The sequence below is a fragment of the Rhinatrema bivittatum genome, chromosome 7, assembly GCF_901001135.1.
Source record: "Rhinatrema bivittatum chromosome 7, aRhiBiv1.1, whole genome shotgun sequence".
Taxonomy (NCBI): Eukaryota; Metazoa; Chordata; class Amphibia; order Gymnophiona; family Rhinatrematidae; genus Rhinatrema; species Rhinatrema bivittatum.
The window spans coordinates 132,512,760-132,525,829 of NC_042621.1; the positions used below are offsets into that span (position 1 = coordinate 132,512,760).

Consider the following 13,070-nt stretch of genomic DNA (forward strand, 5'->3'; position numbering starts at 1 on the left):
ATCCAATGTCTGTGAGGTAGGGAAGGTTATTCAAGAGATTATAGGACATTGAAGTGAAATGGAGAGCTCTTAAATTAAAACTCTCAATCACAAAGAGCAGACCCAGGTGTGTTGTATTGAGGGCAGGTAGAAACAGAAATAAGAACATTTCAGTAGAGCAGCAAGTTTCTGAAAATATTAACTGGTGAGGTCTAAAATAAAAGTAAAATCCATTAATTTAACCATTTTATTTATTGGATTTAAGCGAATACTTTACAATGAGTACAACCTCATGCTACACAATACAATTTACAGACTTAATGCAATTTCAGCTGTTGGACCTATCTCCGAGCAGGCAGCCATACATGCAGATGCACTTTGCATTTATAAATCGGATTTATTACGGAACATTAAATAAATTCACAAAGATGACAATTTAAAGTACTTTTAAGAATGAAAGCTGACAAAATATTGGTGCTTTTATTGTTGCTATGTAGTATTTATGCACATTAAAACTACTAGTCAAACAGATCAAATTGTCCTAGAAAGAGACTTCTGCAAATGCAACACTAGCATTGTACCATAAAGGGAGGAAGGATGCTCGTAAAGGGTCACAGCATGCCAAACAAGCCATTCACTTTGCCAAAAGATTATTTAAAAAATATTTCAAATTAATGTCTTTCACTTGTTAAGACTCTCACTAATTGAGAGAGTTTTCTGGAAAACGATACAGGTTTAAATAATTGTACTTCTAGTGCTCTGTGCTCCCCCAGTGCCAGATGCTGGAGGAAGGCTGTGAAATGGTATGAAGCAGCAGCCAGAAAGTTCCACTGCGGGCTGTGTGGGAACCTTTCCCACAACATATTTTAAAATACATACAAACTGTTATAAAGCATCTACAAATCTAAAGTTCATTGGCGTTTTCAATTTGGCTTAATATTTTAGTCTGTCATTGTACACACGTTTGACTCCCCTCGCTCTATCTTACAGTCCCTCATGCCAATGCTACAGAAAGTGATATGCAGGAAGACATTCAGGCAACAAAACCTAATAAAATTAAGATAGAAAAATACCGGCAACTCCAGTCCTGGAGTGTTCCAAACAGGTCTGGTTTTCAGGTCACACACAATGAAAATGTGTGAGATATATTTGCATCAAATAGAGCCAATCCATGCAAATATACCTCATGCATATTCATTATGAACATCCTGAAAACCAGACCTGTTTGTGGTACTTCAGGACCAGAGTTGCTCAACTCTGCTGTAAGGTTTCTTACCTTTACTGTAAAAACTGAATTATTTTCTCTGATAACCCCCTTCTTTCCACGAATCGATCTACTAGAAATAACTGAAGCTGGATTTCATGAAGAGAGTAAAGACCAGAGACAGAAAATTAATTCACCTTTGATGTGGCTAGTTCAGCAAAAACACTGAAACAAAAATGCTTTTGCTCTAAAAGTATCATTATTTAGAACTGCACCAGTTTTTACTGAAAATAAAAAAAAACATAGGCTTAGGAGAGTTAATTTAATTATGCATATTATCTTTCTAGTAAATATTTATCAACTATTGTTTTATCAGGAAGCTTGGAGCCTGTGAACTGAAGCCACCTGATTTATGAAGGCTAGAACTGGTTGTTTCACTCTAAATTGAAATAAATCTATATTTCACATTACGATTTGATAAAGAAAGGTTCACGCAAGGGACAGCTTCATTCTTAATCTTTCCATTTTTGTTGGAAGGAGGTCCACCATCTCCTTGCTCAGCTCCAATTCGGTTTCCACAGCCTTAATGGCATCCTCATGTTTCTTGCAGTACTCTACAAGAAATATGTAATTTTCCAGAGACAGCTGCATGTTTTCCAGCTGCTTTTTCCCATCTGAGGTGATAAGTTTGCCATAAAGGCGTGCAATGTGAAATTTGGCTACCATTGCTGGGCGAAGAACATCTTCTTCCAGTTTTTCAGGGAACTTCTTCTCTGGATCCTTCAGTAAATCCAGAAAGATTTCGTAGTTCTTGATGGCACACTGGGCAAGAGAATTAATCTTCCTGATAGTGTGTGAATCAAGTTCCTCTAGCTTGTTACCAATTGCTACTTTCAAGTCCATCATTTCGTAATAGATGCCTGCCACCTCAAACTGCAGCTGCCTGCAGATCAGCAGGTAGAACTGTGGGCTTAATTCTTTAACGATGGGCTCCAGCATATCCACCCTACGCTTATGCATCTTACAGCGCCTCTCATAGTCTTCTTCGAAGAAAGCAAGCACCTTAAATAAAGCACTGTGGTCCTGTAGCACCTTAATGTGGTCAGTGACATGTCCATCCAGTTGGAAGTATCCTTTAGCCTCCTGCACACAAGTCTGTCCCAGCAGGAAAATCTCCCTGGCCTCTTCAAAATCTAAAGGATAGGTGCAAGTCACTTTCTCTTCTCCTGCCAGTATAGAATCGGACAGATCGCTGGACCCAAATAGCACAGCTTTCTTCCTGCCCTTCTCTTTCTCTTCTGCATCTTTCAGCCTCTGGGCTTTCATGTCATCCTGTCTGTCAGTATCAAGCTCCCCAATGATGTCCTGAAAAAAAAAAAAAAATAAAATAATGCAACTTGTTTCAGATTCTAATTTGGTTTGAAATTCTACACAATGTCTCTGGGCTGATAGAGGGAAATGATAAATGGGTGCAGAAGCTGCATTTCAGAGGACAAGACCACTGTAAAAATTAAGCTGGCTAGGGTACAGAAACATTGAAGGATAATTTCTCTGTGGGATCGGAAACAAGCAATGATTATGTTTAACGCTAGAAGAAAAAATGATTTAAAAAAAAAAAATTATTCAGAGCCTTCGGTTTCTTGCAATTCCATGATAACTGCCACAGACTGCTTCCTACTGCAGAATTAACCAGTAGCCAAAGAATGGCAGGAAACTGACCCCTGCATGACCCGACCACTCTAGCATTCATCCAGCATGGCTCATCACCATTCCCCCACTATCACAAGGCTCCTGACGTTTCCACGCCCCTCGGCAATCTCTCATTTCCCACCTTCTCTCTTCCTGGATCTCCTGCTATCAAAGCTCTTGCCTGCCAATTGCTTCTTTCTGGGCTGGAAATGTGAATGTTTTGAAGGCCATGAAGTGGCATCACCGAGATGCCTGGTCCCCCTATCTAAATTGGGAGTTTGAAACCATGCCTAGCTTAGTGGGTTAAGATTACAAGTATGCAACTTCAGATCCATTTTCTCACTTTTGGGACAACGTTTGCATTGATAACCAGGGGAGAAGTTGGGGGGGGGGGGAGAAAATTAAACGCCAGCATACACAAATTCATGTTAACATTTTGTTGTGTTGCTTCACTTACAGGAGCTTCGAATTCACATGTTTTATATAGAGGATGTGATACTATGTTATAAATTGATGTACTGTATGTCTATGAACGTTACAGAATTTCATTTACAGAAGCAAGAGAAAAAAATAATGGCAAACACCACAAATGGTAATTCAAAGGAGATTTATTATATGGTTTATTGATAAGCATTCACACAAGGTTGCACCGGATTTGGATAATTTTCATACTTTGCATAAAATGTTTTCTGATATACATAGATTCAACAGGCTGATACTATCACATATGTTTAAGTGATTCATGTACATTGCTATAATATGTCAGTGTCATGCTTCATGTCTGTTACTTATAAAATATAAATTAAAAAAAAAAAAGATCTATTACCTCCAGCATCTTGCGAGCATCTTGCATGAGATTCAAACAGTATTTAATCCAGCATCTTGCTATTTCTGCTCGCCTTTGCTGGAGAAGACCCAGGCGCTCTTGTTCCTCTTCACCTGATAAATGTTTAAGCACAGAAGACTAGAGATTAATATTTTTCTCATGGGTTACAACATTCTCTCTGAACATCTCAATTTTTATATTTGGGCAGGTAAGGTGCTGACTCTCCTCAAATACTAGTATCTGCAAAAGAGGATATGAAGGCCAGGCAGTTCAGCAGATTATGAGTACAATCAGTATATACAGGAACAGTCTTCCTTCATTGTCCAAATCACAAGGTACTAAAACAAACATCTCTTTATTGAAAGGTGAAAGATGTTTTCAGCATGCTGCATAGTCAGAATTGACGTTTATTCTTGGAACCCTTATACCATCAGACAGTGTCACACAGCATCACCAAATCACAAACATCAAAAAATATTCACTCCCCTCAATCCATAATCTAGAAGTCATCTTCAACTCTTCTCTTTTCTGCTCAAAACTCTTCTACAACGTGCTCTTTCTTCTCTATAACATTGCCAAAATCAGTCCCTTCCTTTCTAAGCACACTACCAGAACCCTTATCAATTCTCTCATCAAATCCCAGTTAGACTATTGCAACCTGCTTCTCACAGGTCTCCTAGCAAGCAGTCTTTCTCTACTAATAAATTCAACTGCATGACTTATCTTTCGCCAAAGCTACTACACTCAGTCACTGCATTGGCTCCCTAACCAATCCTGTATACAGTTCATGCTTCTCTTACTTAAAAGTGCATTCACTCTGCGGCTTCTCATTTTTCCTCTCTTCTCTCTCTACAGCCTTCCTCGAACACTCCGTTCATTAGACAAATCACTCCTTTTTATGCCTCTCTCCTCTACCACCAATTCCCAACTTCATGCTTTCCACCTGGCTGCACCATGTGTGGTGTCATGCTCCCTATCATGCCATGCTTAAATCCTATCTAAAAACCCACTTTTTGAGGCTGCTTTTAAGTCTTAAACCTGATTTGTCCACTTTCAGACTTATTAACTAGTTTTAACCATTGTCTTACTATATGAAACTCCAAGTCTCTTTTGCCCCATATGTTTGTCTTGATTAGATTGTAAGCTCTGTTGAATAGGGGACTCTCTCATGTGTTGTTTTGCACTGCATACGTTGAGTAGTGCTATAGTTATCTATGAGGATTAGAATTATTGGGTGTTGAGGATGGATATAGGAAACACAGGAGCTTCATAAGCAGACAAAGATTGGATGCCCCAAAAATGGTGTTAATGAATTCAGCTTTGGAGGTTTCAGTTGAGGATAGAAACCTTCTGGTTTGATTACTGGAGATCAAATCTGGAAAAAAGTGTTTCTTTCCTTCCATCTCATAAACCGAATGATGAATCCAGCCAAAAGGCAGAGTGATTTGTAACCTATGCAAAATTCTCAGTGTAAGAGAGTTCAATTTATAGTAGCATTTTTGCAATTTCATGGATTTTGAAGAACTTAGCAGCAGCGGCCCCCCTTTGAGATGATCTTTAGGAATATATTCCTGAGAAAGCAAAGACAGGAAATTAGACTGATCTTCAATCTTATGCGCGTCATAATTATAATCCAATTAGAAAATGTCAACCAAATTATTTTAATGCATTCTCCACTGCATTTTCTACCACCTGTTTGATCTAGCTAGCTTACCCCATCACTATCTATTTAGTCTACTGTTCTCTTCTGTGCCATAACATAAACTCAACTTCCATTCCTTCAATTAATGTTGTCTCTTCATTCTATCCCCATTATTTTAATTCCTAAAGAGAATCCTTCACTCTGCTCTATCCTAGGGGGAGACAACCTTTCTGAAGTGGTGTGCCAAGATTTAAATCTGGTAGCTTGTTGCTAAGTTATGTTACATTGTGAACCGAGGTGATGTTTTGCAAACGTGCCTCAGTATATAAAAAACCCTTAAATAAATAAATAAATAAATAACTGATTCTCAAGTGCTGCAAGCCAGTCAGAAGAAGAAGATTGGCGTATGTGAGAAATTATACTACCACACCATGCAGTGAGAGAAATGAGTCAAAGTAAATCTTAATCTATTTTAACTCCCATAAGAATATTGTTTAGCTAGCAATGGTGTAGTCCAGAAATGATTTTTTTTTTGGCCGAGATGACATTCTCAGCAGTCTCTCTCTCTCTACTCTGAGCCCCCTTTCCCCCCTCCTCCCCAGCAACAAAGGGTGCAGAGCAGAACAAGGAACTTCCCCCTACCACTCAAAGAAAAAATAAAGTAGAGTTGCTTACCTGTAGCGGGTGTTCTCAGAGGACAGCTAGATGTTAGTCCTACATAGGGGTGACATCATCAGATGGAACCCTGAGGCAGAAAACTTATGTCACAGTTTCTAGAACTTTGACCAGGCACACTGAACATGCTCAGCATACCCCTTACCATGCGTCCACACAGGGTCCCTCTCCAGTCTTGTAACACAGAATTATAATTAAAACAAAAAAAACAGGAGAAACTCAATTCCGCGGGGTGGAGGGTGAGTTTCATGAGGATTAACACCTTGCTGTCCTCAGAGAACATCTGCTACATGTAAGCAATTCTGCTTTCTCCAATGACAAGCAGGATGGTAGTCCTCACACATGGGTGAATTCCTAGCTAAAGGCTGCTCCCCAACACAAAAAGGGGGATCAACAGACATCTAAGCAGGTGCCAACAAGCACAACAACAATGGTGCTGTGGTAACAGAGGGGGAGACAGCTTGAATCCAAACAAGCGGGGAGAATTGGATTCTACACATCAAACAGGTTCTGAAGGACAGACTGGCCGAACCTACTGTCACGTCAGCCATCCCTATCCAGTGTGATGTGAATCTGTGGAAAGAATTCCAAGTTGCAGCCTTGCAGATCTCCATGGGAACTGCTTGTAAGTGGGCCACCGACACTACCATGGCTCTGACAGAATGAGCCTTGACATGACCCCCAAGATGCAGTCCCACCTGGGCATAACAGAAGGAGATGCAATCTGCTAGCCAATTGGATAGTGTCTGTTTGGCAATGGCAACGCCCAACCAATTCCTATCAAAAGAAATAAAAAGTTGGGTGAACTATCTATGGGCTCCTGTCCGCTCCAGACAGAAGGCTAAGGCTCACTTAAAATCCAAACTGTGCAGTGCTTGTTTGCCTTGGTGTGAAAGGGGCCTAGGAAAGAAAGTTGGCAGGATGATAGACTGGTTAAGATGGAAGTCCGACACCACCTTAGGCAGGAACTTAGGGTGCATGTGCAAGACCACCCTGTCATGATAAAATTTAGCATAAGGTGCATAAGTCACTAAGGCCTGGAGCTCGCTGATCCTGTACGTTGAAGTGACCGCCACCAAAAATATGACCTTCCAGGTCAGGTACTTCAGGTCACAGGTGTGCAGCAGCTCAAAAGGAGCTTTCAATAGCTGAGCTAACACCACGTTGAGGTCCCAAGACACAGAGGAGGCCTTACGGGAAGTTTCATTTGAAGCAGGCCCCGCATGAATCATACAAACTATAGGCTGTAGACAGATGGGCATACCATCCAAACCTTGATGGTATACACCAATTCAACTGAGATGAAATTTAATGGAGTTGGTTTTTAAGCCAGCTTCTGATAGGTATAGAAGGTAATCAAGCAATTTTTGTGTGGGGCTGGAAAACAGATCTAGGGCCTTCTGCTCACACCACCCAGAACTTCTCCACTTCAGTCCATTGGTCTTTCTAGTTGAAAGCTTTCTAGAAGCCATGAGGACCCGAGACACATACGCAGAGATCGGGCAGTTACAGGATCAACCTCTTATTTTCCAACTGTGAGCGACTTGACCTGGAGTTAGGAATGCTGTAACCTGCCTCAATCTTGCGTGATGAGATCTAAGGAACTCACCAGATGGATCAGTCTCCAGATGGACAACTCCCATAGGAGTGGAAACCAGACCTGTCTGTCTGTCTCGACCAATGAGGATCATAGTCCCCTTGTCCTTGCGAAGCTTCAAGAGAGTTTGCTACTAAGGGAATCGGAGGATATGTGTACAGAAGACCCTTGCCCCAATGACGGGCAAGAGTGTCCGAGGCTGGCTTGCCATCTGACCTGAACAGGGAGCAAAACCGAGGCACCTTCCTGTTGCAAGGGGACATGAACAGATCTACGTCTGAGCTCCCCCATAGGTGAAATATCTGATTCGCTACTCCCTGGTCCAGGGATCACTTGTGGGGTCTGAAGGCTCGACTCAGCCTGTCTGCTACCATGTTTCTCCATCCTGGCCAGTTACATGGCCCTGAGCACCATCCCTTGGGACAGGGCCCATGACCAGATCTGGACCACTTCCTGACACAGAAGGTACAATCCCGTGCCTCCCTGTTTGTAGACATACCACATGGCTACCTAGTTGCAGTTTGGATCAGGACAACTTTATTGGACAGTCAATCTCTGAAAGCCCTGAATATGTACCTGATTGCTTGAAGCTCCAGGAAGTTGATTTGTCAAAACCATTCCTAAGCGGACCAGAGACCCTGGATGCTGAGCCCATCTACATGGAGCTCCCCACCCCAGGGTGGACGCATCCGTGGCTAGGACAATTTGGGCAGGGAGATTTCGAAAAGAGATCCCTTGTTCCAGATTTGAAAGTACTTGCCACCAGGACAATGAGTCCTGGAGAGAAGAGGTGACTCGAATACAGTCCTGAAGGCTCAGAGTGGCTTGGCGCCACTGCGACATCAGGATCCATTGGGATCTGCGCATGTGTAAACATACCAAGGGAATGACATGGATGGTTGCGGCCATGTGGTCCAAAAGCCTCAACATGTGCCAGGCTGACACCTGCTAGCTCTGAATTTCTTCCACAATGGTCATCATGGTGATGGCTCTTTGATAAGGCAGGATGGCCTTGGCCTGAACCATGTTTAGCAGGGCTCCTATGAAGTCTAATTGAAGATGGCTGAGATGGGACTTTGGGTGGTTGATAATGAACCCTAGCAACTTCCCTGGATGGTCAAGTGCATGGACCTGGCAGCCCCTGCTTGAGATGTACTCTTGACCAGCCAATCATCCAGATAAGGGAAAACACACTCCCAGCCTGCAGAAGTGTGCCACCACCATGGCTAGGCATTTTGTGAAGACTTGTGGGGCTGACATTATCCTGAACGGCAACACACAGTACTGGAAGTACTGTTTTTCCCACCACAAATCAGAGATTCTTCCTGTGACCAGGGAAGATCTCGATGTGAGTGCATGCGACTTTTAGATCAAGGGAGCATAGCCGGTCCCCTTTTTGTAAAAAAAAAAAAAAAAAAGGGGGGGGGGGAAATCAAAGTACCCATCTTGAACATTTCTTTTTTTTGTTCAAGGCCCTTAGGTCTAGGATGGGACAGAGTCTTCCTGTTCTCTTTGGAATAAAGAAGTACCTGGAAGAGAATCCCCGCCTTCTTTGCAATGATGGTATGGGCTTGACTGCCCTAGCTATTAAGAGGGAGGAGCGCTCCACTAGCAGTACTTCCTGAAGTGCTACCGGCCCCCAAAAATGGGCAAGAAGGGTAATTTGGCTGGACAACCAATAGGTTCAATTGATACCCTTGATGGACGATGTAAAGGAACATAACATAATAAGAAATTGCCATGCTGGGTCAGACCAAGAGTCCATCAAGCCCAGCATCCTGTTTCCAACAGAGGCCAAACTAGGCCACAAGAACCTGGCAATTACCCAAACACTAAGAAGATCCCATACTACTGATGCGATTAATATTAATGGCTATTCCCTAAGTAAACTTGATTAATAGCAGTTAATGGATTTCTCCTCCAAGAACTTATCCAAACCTTTTTTGAACCCAGCTACACTAACTGCACTAACCACATCCTCTGGCAACAAATTCCAGAGCTTTATTGTGCATTGAGTGAGAGAGAATTTTCTCCGATTAGTCTTAAATGTGCTACTTGCTAACTTCATGGAATGCCCTCTAGTCCTTCTATTATTCGAAAGTGTAAATAACTGATTCACATCTACTCGTTCAAGACCTCTCATGATCTTGAAGACCTCTATCATATTCTCCCCTCAGCCGTCTCTTCTCCAAGCTGAACAGCCCTAACCTCTTCAGCTTTTCCTCATAGGGGAGCTGTTCCATCCCCTTTATCATTTTGGTTGCCCTTCTCTGTACATTCTCCATCGCAAGTATATCTTTTTTGAGATGCGGCGACCAGAATTGTACACAGAATTCAAGGTGCGGTCTCACCATGGAGCGATATAGAGGTATGATGACATTTTCTGTTTTATTAACTATTCTCTTCCTAATAATTCCTAACATTCTATTTGCTTTTTTGACTGCTGCAGCACACTGAGCTGATGATTTTAAAGTATTATCCACTATGCCGCCTAGATCTTTTTCCTGGGTGGTAGCTCCTAATATGGAACCTAACATCGTGTAACTACAGCAAGGGTTATTTTTCCCTATATGCAACACCTTGCACTTGTCCACATTAAATTTTATCTGCCATTTGGATGCCCAGTCTTCCAGTCTTGCAAGATCCTCCTGTAATGTATCATAATCCGCTTGTGATTTAACTACTCTGAATAATTTTGTATCACCCACAAATTTGATAACCTCACTCGTCTTATTCCTTTCCAGATCATTTATATATATATTGAAAAGCACCGGTCCAAGTACAGATCCCTGAGGCACTCCACTGTTTACCCTTTTCCACTGAGAAAATGGACCATTTAATCCTACTCTGTTTGCTGTCTTTTAACAAGTTTGTAATCCACGAAAGGACATCGCCTCCTATCCCATGACTTTTTAGTTTTCGTAGAAGCCTCTCATGAGGGACTTTGTCAAATGCCTTCTGAAAATCCAAATACACTACATCTACCGGTTCACCTTTAGCCACATGTTTATTAACCCCTTCAAAAAAATGAAGTAGATTTGTTAGGCAAGACTTCCCTTGGGTAAATCCGTGTTGACTATGTTCCATTAAATCATGTCTTTCTATATGCTCTATGATTTTGATCTTGAGAATAGTTTCCACTATTTTTCCCAGCACTGAAGTTAGGCTCACTGGTCTATAGTTACCCGGATCGCCCCTGGAGACTTTCTTAAATATTGGGGTTACATTGGCCACTCTCCAGTCTTCAGGTACAATGGATGATTTTAATGATAGGTTACAAATTTGAACTAATAGATCAGAAATTTCATTTTTTAGTTCCTTCAGAACCCTAGGATGCATACCATACGGTCCAGGTGATTTGCTACTCTTTAGTTTGTCAATCCTGCCTACTATATCTTCCAGGTTCACAGTGATTTCGTTCAGTTCGTCTGACTCATCACCCCTGAAAACCATCTCTGGAAATGGTATCTCCCCAACATCCTCATTAGTAAACATGGAAGCAAAGAATTCATTTAGTCTTTCTGCAATGGCCTTATCTTCCCTAAGGGCCCCTTTAACCCCTCAGTCATCTAATAGTCCAACCGACTCCCTCACAGGTTTCTTGCTTTGGATATATTTTAAAAAGTTTTTAATATGAGTTTTTGCCTCTATGGCCAACTTCATTTCAAATTCTCTCTTCGCCTGTCTTATCAATGTTTTACACTTAACTTGACTATGTTTTATCCTATTTTCTTCAGATGGATCCTTCTTCCAATTTTTGAAGGATGTTTTTTTGGCTAAAATAGCCTCTTTCACCTCACCTTTTAACCATGACAGTAATTGTTTTGCCTTCCTTCCACCTTTCTTAATGCGTGGAATACATATGGACTGCGCCTCTAGGATTGTATTTTTAAACAATGTCCAAGCCTGTTGAACACTTTTAACCTTTGCTGCTGCACTTTCAGCTTTTTCCTAACTATTTTCCTCATTTTATCAGTTTCCCTTTTGAAAGTTCAGTGTTAGGGCTGCAGATTTACTTATTGTCCCCCTTCCAGTTATTAGTTTAAATTTGATCATGTTATGATCACTGTTGCCAAGTGGCCCCACCACCGTTACCTCTCTCACCAAATCCTGCATTCCACTAAGAATTAAATCTAAAATAGTTCCCTTTCTTGTTGGTTCCTGAACCAATTGCTCCATGAAGTAATCATTTATTACATCCAGGAACTTTATGACTCTAGCAAGTCCTGATGTGACATTTACCCAGTCAATATTGGGGTAATTGAAATCTATAAATAATGAGGGAAACCAAAAATATATTTATAGAGAAGCCTATGTGACGGTGTCAGCAAGCCTGACGTTGTGATTTTTTTTAAAAAAGAACCCAACCCGTGATCTAATCATTCACCATCACTGTCAAAAAAGGAAAAAAAAATTATTTAACTAAAAAATATTATTTTTATATTTTTAGTTTAGGAAGCATGTTTTGCGAAACACCGGCCGTGTAGGGCTGCATTTATCATTCTACAGAGAGATTGCTGGTCATACTTCTCCTAAGGATTAGAGTTGATTTTTACAAAAAAGACTAAAACGAAAAATATAAAAATTAAAATATTTTTTAGTTAAATAAAAATCTTTTCCTTTTTTAGTTAAATAAAAATGTTTTTCCTTTTTTGGACAATGAGGCTTGCTGACACCGTCACTTAGGCTTCTCTATAAATATATTTTTGGTTTCCCTCATTATTTATAGTTTTGTTTTGGGTTACTATATTGACTCTCTTTGATAATATTTTGGTAATTGAAATCTCCCATTATTATTGCACTGCCAAATTGGTTTGCTTCCCTGATTTCTCTTAGCATTTCATGCTTGTTGAAAAAACATTCTTTTTTCAACAAGCATTTAATACTCCTACTAAGCATTTCCCCGATCAAAGATGAAGCTCTCATCTCCCCAAACTCACCCATCAGACACATATTACCTCAACTTCTCCTCTATCATCCCATCTGCTTTCTTCCTAGGATATTTTAATCCAATAAGTTGCCACCCCCCCCCCCTTCATCCCTTTTACCTTCCCTATTCTGTTTACCCATGGCATGTACCATTATTATTATTTTTTTAATTAATAATTTCTTTTAGCTAGCAATTATCTAGCTACTTAGCTAAATTTATGTATTTTATGTTTATTTTAGTTATATTTTATTTTTACTTTATTTTAACCTGTTGTAAACCGTTTTGATAAAATTTTATTTTAAAAAGCGGTATATAAATACTTTTAAATAAATAAATAAATAAATAAATCTGTCTGTCCATTTTGTCCAGGTGGATGGTAGTTTACTCCTATCACTATACTCTTACCCAACACACATGGGATTTCTACCCATATAGATTCTACTGAGCATTTAGTCTCTTCTATGATCTTTATCCTGTTGGACTCTATACCCTCCCGGACATAAAGTGCCACACCCCCGCCAAGTTGAT

General features: G+C 40.7%; 1 protein-coding gene across 1 annotated transcript in view; it reads right to left on the reverse strand.

Moving 5' to 3' along the window:
* Positions 1-212: 212 nt before the first annotated feature.
* KIF1BP (KIF1 binding protein) overlaps positions 213-13,070 on the reverse strand; it is a 106,647-nt gene continuing 93,789 nt past the window's right edge. The window contains exons 6-7 of the mRNA XM_029609155.1: positions 3,699-3,811; positions 213-2,548 (exon numbers count right to left, since the gene is read on the reverse strand). Coding sequence (XP_029465015.1) covers positions 1,673-2,548; positions 3,699-3,811 — 989 coding nt within the window. The 3' untranslated portion in view covers positions 213-1,672. The remainder of the gene's footprint in view (positions 2,549-3,698; positions 3,812-13,070) is intronic.